This window comes from Pongo abelii, chromosome 19 (genome assembly GCF_028885655.2).
Source record: "Pongo abelii isolate AG06213 chromosome 19, NHGRI_mPonAbe1-v2.0_pri, whole genome shotgun sequence".
Classification (NCBI taxonomy): domain Eukaryota; kingdom Metazoa; phylum Chordata; class Mammalia; order Primates; family Hominidae; genus Pongo; species Pongo abelii.
Window position 1 is genome coordinate 20,826,659 of NC_072004.2, and position 12,012 is coordinate 20,838,670.

Sequence of the window (12,012 nt, forward strand, 5' to 3'; positions counted from 1 at the left end):
TTTTTTTTGAGACAGAGTCACCCAGGCTGGAGTGCAGTGGCGTGATCTCAGCTCACTGCAACCTCCGCCTCCTGGGTTCAAGCAATTTTCCTGCCTCAGCCTCCCGAGCATCTGGTACTACAGGCACGTGCCACCAGGCCTGGATGATTTTTTATATTCTTAGTAGAGATGGGGTTTCACCGTGTTAGCCAGGATGGTCTTGATCTCCTGACCTCGTGATCGGCCTCCCAAAGTGCTGGGATTACAGTTGTGAGCCACTGTGCCCGGCCAATCTGTCCCACTTCCTAACCATTTCTGGCTATAGCTCTGATGATTGTCTCCAGAGCTTTATCCTTACACTTCTTATCACCCTTACTCAGTAATGGTTGACTTCCTGTTGGGAAGATGAGAAATCAGCTCACTTTGCGTGCCATCTCCCTCTTCCTTGCGGTTTTTTTCTGTTTATAGTTCTCTTAGTGGTCAAATTGTTTATAACCTTAAATAATAAGCATAGACCTCTATTTCTTGGTCCGACAACTTTATAGACCCTGTGACCTGACCCCTAAGTTCTAAGATGAGGAACATGGGGTCCTTATGTTTCTTTCCATCTCTCTTCCCATTTGCCTCCCGAATTCCAGAATTCCATACGCTGCTTAATAGCCACCACGTGCCATGAGCCAGGCACTATGCGAAACACTTCACAAATGGGACTCACAAGCTCCTCATTGCAATGCCATGTGAGGGATTTACTGTTCTTTCCCCTGCATCACAGATGAGGAAACTAAGGCCCAGAGAGTATCATTCGCCCAAGTTCAAGGAAGTAACTGGCTAGGATTTGAGCCCAGGGACCTGGCTCCAGAGGTTATGGTCATGGTCTTAGTCACAGCTACCTCTCAGCTATATCACTGTTTTTATTTTGTGAAGCTTACAACATTTGAATTGTATTATCTAATGGTTATTATGTCTTTCATGTGTTAGGGGTTGTCTGAAAAAAATCAACATTCATAATATTATGATTTTTGTAAATATGATTATTTACAGATCCAAATGCGGTCTTGCATCAGGCGAGAAGGAAATGCAAATCCAGTAGCCACCAACACTACCACTTGAAAGAGGCTTTTACAAGTGAAAGATGAAATGCATCATTTTTTCTTGCTTTTGTCATTTGGTCAAAATCATGTCATATTTTGTTTCATATTTAGGCCATGACTTTTCTTGTGCAGCTCATTTGTTTTTTCTGGCATTTCTAATAGCCTTTATTTCTTATTGACAGAGCAGCATGGCCCCTCATCTTGTTACTAAGATGATCCAGTGTGTAAACATACTGTTAAGTATGAGTGCATTTTTTTCTTGAATGCCTCAGGGCTCTTTGATTCCTTGTTTTAATTTGTATCCAGGCTGGGGGCGGTGGCTCATGCCTGTAATCCCAGCACTTTGGGAGGCCAAGGCAGCCAGATCACCTGAGGTCAAGAGTTCAAGACCAGCCTGGCCAACGTGCCAAAACCTCATCTCTACTAAAGATAGCTGGGAGTGGTAGCAGGCTCCTGTAGTCCCACCTACTCAGGAGGCTGAAGCAGGAGAATCACTTGAACCCGGGAGGCGGAGGTTGCAGTGAGCTGAAATCACACCACTGCACTCCAGCCTGGGTGACAGAGGAAGACTCTGTCTCAAAAAAAAAAAAAAAGGAATAATTAATTTGTATCCATTGATTTCTAGACTTTTTTCAAGCTTGCTGCACAGCTGTCATTCCAGAATTTCTCTCATTGTCCTCCCGAATTAAGCCTACAATTTCTTTGATCCAATTTCTTCCTCTTTCTTAGATTCCTTTAATTTTTTTTTCTTCTGATCTAGCAGCAGCCAAATGAAAATTTAAAAAAATTTGTTCTGGAGTACTTAGTCAAAAACTTGTTCTAAGACTATATGGAAAGTAAATCATATGCCATGCATATTTGAGAGACTTTATTTTCCTCTTATACTTGTTTAATAATTTGGCTGAGCATAGGATTGTAGGTTCAAAATAACTTCCCTCTGAATTTTGAGGACATTGCTGTGTCTCAGTCTGGTGTTCAGAGTTACTGATGTGAAGTCTGCTCAGAATCTGTTTCTTGTTCCTTTGTAGGCAGCATGATTTTTCTCTTTGAAAGTTTTAACGTTTATTTCTTTATAGTTCTGAAATCTCACAAGAGTGCATTTTGCTGAGGATACTTTTTAACTTCTGCTTAGCACTTGGCATACCCTTTCAGTCTGAAGACTTGTGTTTTTCTTCAACTCTGGGAAATTTAAAAAATATTCTTTCCCTCTTTTCTGTACATTTTTTTCTGTTCTTTCTTTTTAAATTTCTTATTAGGTGGAGGTTGACCTTGGGAATTAATCTTCTTGCCTTTGGCTTTTTTTTCTTCTATTAAAAAATATCTCTTTGTCTTTTTGTTTATCTTCTGTTGCTGCTTTTTTTTAGTTTCATTTTTAATTTCTAAGAACATCTTTTTTTTGTCTTATAGTCTCTTTTATGGGAACCTGTTCTTGTTTTATGCTGCATTACCTTTTAAATATCCCTGTGGATGCTAAATCGAAACTTTAAATGTTCTTCTGTGTTCCTTGAGTCATCTATTTTCTCTGAGATCAGTTGACCTTTACTTATCTTTATCTGTTTTGGGGATGTGTGCTTCAGTCTTCCTCAAAGCTCTGGTGATCTTACTAGTCTGTTTATACTTAGGAATGAATGAGTACATTGATTTATCAAACAAATGGCCGGCATGGCTTTCCTCTCCTGTTATTTGGAGATTTTTCTCCAACAGGCCTCTCCCCAAAATGGGAAGGACTAGTGGGGAGCTCAGTACCAAGGTGGTACCTGTCCAGTGACATCTTCATTTTAGGGCTTATGGGTGAGGATTAGGCAGTAGGCAGCCTGACCTCCTGCCCCATTTTATCCCCATGTCCCACCTGTCCCCCAAAACAAAAGAAGAGGGGCCTGACTCATGCCACGGAGGAAGCTCCACACTTGGCTTTTCTGTGTCAGCCCAGCTTCTTGTGTATAGTAAGGCTAAGGATGGGCAGGTCGCGGGCCCTGGCTGTCCTGTCCCAGCCCTGTGGCACATCTCCCTGACTGCTCTTTTTCACAGCCTCGGTGGGGGGAAGCAGGGTGTCAGTGCTCCTGGAGCTCTACTGGGAAGACGGAGCGTGAGGCAGCATTCTGTTCGTGTTCTGGGCTGTGGCTTCCTGTGTTTCTGCCCTCGGATCATGGCTGTGGAGCCTGCTTTCCCTCTTCCAGAAGCTGACCTGCTCTCATTCTCAGTGTTGTTAATGAATTTATTTTCTATTAAGCATGGAGATTTATTTTCCATTAACGGTGTTTTGGGAGGGAAGAGAGTTAGGCATGTGATTCATTCATTTTGAACTGGAAGCCAGTTATGTGTACTTTAGGCACACAAATCTTAAGAGATGTTTATATACTCATATACTCAGGTCTGTTTTTTTTTTAAGTTCTTTTTTTTTTTTTGAGATGGAGTCTCTGTAGCCCAAGCTGGAGTGCAGTGGCACAATCTTGGCTCACTGAAACCTCCACCTTTTGAGCTCAAGCGATTCTCGTGCCTCAGCCTCCCGAGTAGCTGGGACTACAGGTGCGTGTCACCATGCCTGGCTAGTTTTTTGTATTTTAGTAGAGACAGGGTTTCACCATGTTGCCCAGGGTGGTCTCGAACTCCTGAGCTCAGGCGATCTGTCAGCCTTGGTATCCCAAAGTGCTGGAATTATAGGCATGAGCCACCGCACCTGGCCTCAAGTTCTTAATCTTAACAATTTAATACATATTTTTATCAACTGAAGTTAGGCTAGTTTTCAAAACAATAATGAATTAGAGGGCTTTTGGGAGCTGCTGCTTCTAGTAGGAATGAGAAGTTAGAGCTGATGTACAAATGATTAAAAGCGAACTTGAGAGCCCAAAGCTAAGTTGTCTGTACAACACACGTTACCCTTGCAGCCCCTGGGGGCAGCACTATATTGCAGGATCATGATACGGGTCAAGGAGGTGGCTCCAAAGGTTGAGTGGTGGTCTATTTAAGAAGCAAATAAGCTTATAGCTTTAGATTTCCATAATCAATGATTAAAATTAAGCCTTTGCATCTGAAGGGGCTTCTTTCAATTTACTGGATAATCAGACATATGGAATGTTTCACCCATCCCACCATCAATGAGGTATTGTCATGGAGTCCAGATTTCATCAATGTCTGGGGTTCCTACAGTGTGCCAGGCGCGGTTCTAAGTGCTTTTTCACATGGGTCATTTAGTTTTTAAAAATTATTTATATACTAACGTTTATACTAAGTTAAATCTTACTTTGTATAATGTAGCTAAGTTGAATTGTCTTGATAGTGTGTATGTAGCCAATAAAGGAGGTGTGTTGCCCTCAAATCCAGCTTCATTACGAGGTTCTGCTGTGATGCATGTGGTACAGGGAGCAGTCAGGGCAACTGTCATGCTTCCTTACCTGCAAAGAAATCGGATGTCACATGGCTGGGCAATTTGTCCACAGTCACACAGCTAGGATGTAAGAGAGCCAGTTCTAGAACTCAGCTCTCTGGGTCTGTCCTGTTTCCATTTAGTTAGACGCTAGTGCACTAATACTGCAATGTTCAGGCTTTATGACTGTGATTTATGCTTCTTAATTCTCAGGTACCCCTTGGCCTTGGAGTTGCAGCCAGCGTCTGAGTGGGCAATGCTCTGGGGGAAGGGAATGTAGAGGAGGCTTGGTGCTCCTGCACTACAGTTCTTCTGTGTACTGGTGAGTCAAGCGTTCTACTCCCTGGCATCTGTGCTGAACTTAGTGTGCTAAGTTAAAATCTATGTATCAGAATTTCTCTAGGAATTGAATCATATATATATATTCAACTAAAACATCTATTCTTTATGCTCTTTCAAATTTACAAAGTTAAATAAAGCTTTTAATTATGATTTTCTGTTAATGATAAACCAACTAAATAATGTTACACTTGGTTCTACTGAAATAATTCTAAAGGCCAGGTTCAAGCAATTCTCTTGCCTCAGTCTCCCAAGTAGCTGGGATTACAGGCACGTGCCACCACACCCAGCTAATTTTTGCATTTTTAGTAGAGATGGGATTTCACCATGTTGGCCAGGCTGGTCTTGAACTCCTGATCTCAGGTGATCTGCCTGCCTTGGCCTCCCAAAATGCTGGGATTACAGATGTGAGCCACCGTGCCTAGCCCAGTTTTATTATTTTCAAGTGTGCTCTCCTAGTGTCATCTGACCTCACTGATTTTAGACCAATGCCTAAATGTATTCTCATAAAATCTCAGAACCAAGGAGGTGATCAGATGGAGTAATAGGGACTGGATTTACCTTTCTGCTTTAAACAACTAAAAACTGGCCAACACATAAATATATATTATATATATATAATATGTATATATGTATGTATGTATATATAATATATAATATGTATATATTATATATGTATGTATACATGTATAAATGTATATGTATATATGTACATTATATATATGTATTTAAAATATATATATATATTTTAAAATAGTTTTCAATCCCTTGAGGACAGGAGTTTGAGACCAGCATGGGCAACATAGCAAGACCCATCTCTACAAAAACTACAAAAATTGCCTAGATGTGGTGGCACATGCTTGTAGTCCCAGCTCTGTGGGAGGATCACCTAAGCCCAGGAAGTTGGGGCTGCAGTGAGCCATGATTATGCTACCGCACTCTAGCCTGGGTGACAGAGCAAGGCCTTATCTTAAAAAAGAAAAAAGTTTTCAGACATTGGACAACAGGCAGCCCAGAAAGGGGAAAAAAATGAGAGAACACTATGATTACCCAGTGTACTAGGGGAGAGTTTCCAGGCCATAGCACAGGAAGGGGGAAAGCCCTGCTATCTCTGTGAGATGAAGAAATGGAGTTGGGAGTTTTGGGAGGCCATGTGACTTGAGTTCACAATGCAGGGGACCAGAGAGGAGAGAGTTTGAGGGAGAGTGCTTTCAAGATCTTGGCTGGGCATGGTGGCTCACACCTGTAATCCCAGCACTTTGGGAGGCTGAGGTGGGTGGATCACCTGAGGTCAGGAGTTTGAGACCAGCCTGGCCAATATGGTGAAACCCTGTCTCTACTAAAAATACAAAATTAGCCAGGCGTAGTGGCACACATCTGTAATACCAGTTACTTGGGAGGCTGAGGCAGGAGAATCGCTTGAACCCAGGAGGCAGAGGTTGCAGTGAGCTGAGATCACACCACTGCACTCCAGCCTAGGCCACAAACTGAGACTCCATCTCAAAAAAAAAAAAAAAAATCCACAGAGGGGCTCTCTCAAGTCTAGCTGACTACCGAACTGGATGTGCATGTGAGGATGCTACTGGAAGCCAGCAGGACACACCTGAAAGGAGCAGACAAAACAATCCCTGGAGTTCATAAAGGGCTGGGAAGAGTTTGTGTTCCCAACAGCCAGAATGAAACAACCTCGTAATACATGAGACAGCTGGTGGAGTTCTCAGGAGGGTTTTGCCTGGGTAGTAGAGGAATATTAGCCCTAGAAATAATGAGTGCTCTGGTCCTGCTTAACAAAGCTTAAAAGCAAACCTCAACAAGGTCAAACTGCTTCTAGGAAGCAACTGCATCACAGAACTTAACTGTATGAAAGCTCAAGAGTATTTAAAATAGTACAAGAATATGTAGTACCCAACAAAGTAAAAATCACAATGTCTGGCATACAATTAATAATTACCAGGCATACAAAGAATCAATAAACTAAAATCCGTAATAAAGAGAAACATCAATCAATAGAAACTGACCCAGAAATGAACAGATAGAATTACTACTCAGGAATATTAAAATGGTTTCTATAATTTTGTTTAATCTTTAAGAAAATAGAGAATAACATGAGCATGTTAAAGTGAGACATCAAATTTATAAAAAGAAAACCAAATTGAATTGCCAGAGATGAAACAAAAAAATCTGAGATGAAAATACATTGGTTGACATTAACAGCAGATTAGACACTGTAGAAGAAAAGATTAGTGAATTTAAAGATACAGCAATGGTAAATATCCTAAATAAAATGTAGAGAGAAAAAAGACTGAAAAAAATGAAAATGAGCAAGCTGTGAGTGGCCTAAAAGCACATAATCGTAGTTCCCACAGCAGAGGAGAGGGAAGAGGGGCAGAATATTTTTTTTTAAAGAAATAATGGCAAAAAACTTTCCACATTTGATAAAATCTTCAGATTAAAGGGGTCTAAAAGGGTATTTATTTGATGTAATCACCGAGCTGACCTTGGGATTCCTCTAGAACATCCTGGCCAAGCAGTCCAGTTTATACTTAATTACCTCACTGATGAGGAACCTGCTACCTCCCAATGCAGCTTTGATTCTCAGAACACTTTTCTTTTGAACTGAAACCTACCTTTCCTACCCATAACTTTCACCCACTGATACCAGCTGTTGGGGCTTATGATCCTGTAGGAGAGTCTGTCCATTTTTCAGTTACTGCCCTATGGGTGTTTTTCTGATGGCTCATGCTCCACAGGATCTTCATGGTAAACATTTGTAATTCCTTCAGTCATTTCTCATGGAACGTGGTTTTGAGTCTCTACCATCTTCATCTTGAATTAACACAAGCCTGAAGGCAGTGTCCATAGTACAAACAGCACCATTTAGAGCAGAACCATTTCCATTAGAGCAGAACCTGTTAGACTTCTAGGGAAGTACTAAGTTTTTGGTGGCTACACCACATGACCTGCCAGTGTGCCACTGACCAGCCACAGCATCACCATCCTTCCTTTGTGTTTGTCCTCCTGAGCCCAAGTGCAGAATTCTACATTTGGACCCATTAATTGTTTTTTCTTATTTTCTAGTCATCTTGACGTTTTTGGTGTCTAATTTTTCCAGTGACAGTATGTCCTATCCTTTCCAGCTAGTGGCACGTGTACATGTGATATACACTTTTAGATCTTCATTTCCTCCTCTTTTATGTAAAACCCTAGCACCTTCATACAGTCTTTCTACCCTCAAATCTTACTAGCATCCTGTGTGAACTCAGCATCCATATAGATGAAGACATTCAATGCCCCAGCCCCTCACCTCAACTCCCCAGTCCTCTCTCCAGTAACTTTCTCTGCCCTACCTCAGGCACACACTCCATGATCATACTTTGGGCTTTTTCACTGCATATAACTGTTCTACCTTCAGCCCTTTAACTGGCCACATCCCTAATCCTTCCAGCATACTTTTATAGCTATGTCTACTTAAGAGGTTTCTTCAACCACTTAACCACTCCCAGTCAGTTCACAACTCTTTCTCAATCCACTACATTCTTGCCTTTACTTCCTTCCTTATGTTGCTTAGTCAGTATGGTTCATCATTTTAGTAACTCTTTTGCCAGTAACCTGAATTCTTTTGACCCTTCTAAATGACAGAACTCCATCCTGGAGGAACCCAGTTGCACATTTTCTGTACTAATAGCCAATCACTTCATATTGGTTACACTAGAAACTTATGACCATTAACCATCATTAGACCCTCAGCACGCTGCCCTGCCTTTGTTTAGTCATCTCACTGTCCATCTCTGCAACTCATGTTAAACCTTCTCTACTCTTTTAAAACCACTGGCCCCTCCCTACCACCTTCCACCATCACTGTCAGCAAATGACCTTGCCTCCTCAAGTTCATCCTACTTGGTGCTTGTTGGGCTTCTTGGATATGTAGATTCATGTCTTTCATCAAATTTGGGAAGTTTTCAGTTATTCTTTCTTCAAATATTTTTATGTTTTTTTCTTTCTCTCCTCACCTCTGAGACTTCCATTATTTATATGCTGGTATACTTGATTGTGTTCCCTAGGTCCCTACATCTGTGTTCACTTTTCTTACCTTTTTTTTCTGTTCCTCAGACTAATCTCAATTATCCTATCTTTAAGTTTTCTGATTCTTTCTTTTGCCAGCTCAAATCTACTCTTGAGCCCTCTAGTGAATTTTTCACTTCAGTTGTGGTATTTTTCAACTCCATAGTTTTTATTTGGTTCTCTTGAAAAATAATTTATATATCTGTATTGATAGCATCTATTTGGTGAGACAATATTCTCATACTTCATTAGACATAGTTTTATCTTTTTCAACATATTTAAAATAGCTGAATTAAAGTCTTTTTTTGTTTTTGACTGGGTACAGGGGCTCATGCCTGTAGTTCCAGCACTTTGGGAGGCCAAGGTGAAATCACTTGAGGCCAGGAGTTTGAGACCAGCCTGAGCAACATAGCAAGACTCTGTCTCTATAAAAATTTTAAATTAAATTAAAAATAAAACTAAAAATTAGCCAGGCATGGTGGCATGTGCCTGTAGTCCCAGCTACTCAGGAGGCTGAGGCAGGAGGATTTCCTGAGTTCAGGAGTTCAAGGCTGCAGTGAGCCAGGATAGTGCCACTGCATTCCAGCCTGAGTGACAGAGTGAGACCCTATCTCTCTAAAAAAAAGAAAGTCTTTTTTGGTAAGTCCAATATTTGGGCTTCTTCAGAGAGAATTCTTATTGATTGCTTTTCACCCCGTGTATGGGCTGTACCTTTTTGTTTCTTTGTATGACTCATAGTTTTTTGTTGAAAACTGGACATTTTAAATATTACAGTGCCACTGTTCTAGAAGTCAGATTGTCTTTTTCTTTAGGGGCTTTTGCTATTGCTGCTTGTTTGCTTAGTGATTTTTATGGACTAATTCTGTAAAGTCTATATTATTTGCCAAATGTAGCCACTAAAGTCCCTGTTCTGTTAGCTTAATGTCAGCTAATTATTGGAGAAATATTTTCTCAAATGCTTAGAATCCCAAATATCTCCCATTCTTTGCCAAGAGACTCTCTGTGCATTTTGAGGAACACCTTCAACACTCAGTGAGGCAGTTTACAACTTTGTTTTTTGTTTTTGTTTTGAGATGGAGTCTCACTCTGTCTCCCAGGCTAGAAGTGCAGTGGCACTATCTCAGCTCACTGTAACCTCCACCTCCCAGGTTTAAGCAACTCTCCTGCCTCAGCCTCCCAAGTAGCTGGGACTATAGGCATGTGCCACCCTGCCCAGCTAATTTTTATATTTTTAGTAGAGACGGAGTTTCACCGTGTTGGCCAGGCTGGTCTTGAACTCCTGACCTCAGGTGATCCGCCCACCTCGGCCTCCCAAAGTGCTGGGATTACAGGCATGAGCCACCATGCCCAGCCACAACTTGGTTTTAACCTTCACTTCCTGTTTGTGCAGAGTCTCAAGTTCGGCCAGAGGTGAGTGCTTAGGCCTTAATGGGTCTTCCTTGAGCAGGGGCGCAGTCTTAAGCATGCATATGGCCTTCTAGATTCCCCAGAATATGTCAGAACTTTGCAAAGCCCCTCAGACATTTCATTCCCCAGCCATTCCTACTAAGCTTTTTGGTGAGTTTATTGTGTATCCCTTGTATCAGGCAGCAGCAGCTAAAACATTTGCCCATATACATTTTCAACAAACATCCCTCAACATCAACTTTAGCACTGGGCAGGTTTGAATCAGGTGAAATAAAGTTAGCCTTTCAAGTGGGGTCTTCTAGAGAACCACCAGACAGATGATCTGTCTGTGAAATAATAACTGTTCCTTGGGAATAGGGCTTTCAAAGAGTTCAACCCATTCTTCCTCCTCAAGTCCTGGAACTGTTATTTTTCAAGGTTACTGCTGAGCTAGGAGCAACAGGATGATATTAGGGTAAGTTAAAATACCACAATGCTTACTGTTCTTACCAAGATTCAGCCACCTTTCTTAAATAAATGCTCCCAATTCCCTTTGGTGAATTTCTGAAAATCTGGAAAAAAATTGTATTTTTTTTAATTAAAAAAATATTTTTAAGAGACAGGGTCTCGCTCTGTCACAGAGGTTGGAGTGCAGTGGTGCAGTCACAGCTCACTGCAGCCTCAAGCTCCTGGGCTCAAGTGATCCTCCTGCTTCAGCCTCCCAAGTGGCTGGAACTACAGGTGCTTGCCCCTGTGTGCAGCTAGTTATTTAAAAAAAATTTTTTTTTTTTTGTAGAGATAGTGTCTCACTATGTTGCCCAGTCTGGTTTCAAACTCCCGGGCTCAAGTGACCCTCCTGCCTTGGCCTCCCAAAGCACTGGGATTACAGGTGTGAGTGACCACAGTCAGCCATGAAAAAATTGATTCTGACAATTTTTGCCAATTTCTGTTTCCTGTGAATGGGCCATACTTTCCTGTCTCTGTATGCTCTGTAATTTTGTGTTGAGAACTGGACATTGTATTATTCTATGAAAACACTGGAAATCAGATTTTCATCTCTCTCCAGGCATTGTTGTTCTTGTTTGTTGGGGCTATTTATCTATTTGTTTAGTAACTTTTCCAAAGTGGTTTTTACAAAGACAGAATGATCTGGTAGGGATTTCCTTAAATGCCTTTATCTAACAAGAAAAGTTAAGCTGGCTTTTTTCTTGTAAAATTATTTGATAGGCACTGCCTGTGAAGCCACTTCATCCCAAAGGGCCTCTATGCCAGCTCCTCAGTGGAACCTCCAGATAGATCGAAACACACAACTTTAATTTTTAGAGGATAAGGTTTTTATTGCCCAGTTTGGCACTAGTAAGCCACACTAGGAATGCAGGCAGCCATCCCTGCAGCTGCCTGCCGCGGAACTGGAAGACGGGAAAAGGTAGCCACTATGTGAAATGCAATTCACCCATGATCACCAGGCCCTTTCTTCAGGCATTCCCTTTGTTGCTCACTGCGAGTTTCTCACTAGCCTCCAGAGTGCTGAAATCATTGACTGTGACATCTCTCGCCATCAGTCTCACAAGAGACTGATTCTTGAGCTTCCTACTCCACTGTTGTTCATGATGTCATCTGGATAGAGGCTTCTCATGCTGATTTGGCTCTCGTTCTTCTGTAGAAGAAATTTTTTTTTCTGGAAATCTTTCAGATATTATTTTTGTCTCTGCTGGGTGTGCTTAGGTGTGGGTGAATCTTTTTTTCTTATATTCTGCTTGCTATTTTGTAGACTTTCAATCTGAAGCATTG

The 12,012-nt window shown here is 41.4% G+C and overlaps 1 protein-coding gene across 1 annotated transcript in view; it reads left to right on the forward strand.

Annotated features, from left to right (window-relative positions):
• The window catches only part of LOC100445723 (multidrug and toxin extrusion protein 1-like), a 61,193-nt gene that overhangs the window by 24,156 nt on the left and 25,025 nt on the right, over positions 1-12,012 (forward strand). The window contains 1 exon segment of the mRNA XM_063719048.1: positions 4,648-4,756. Within this exon segment, the coding sequence (XP_063575118.1) occupies positions 4,648-4,756 (109 nt within the window).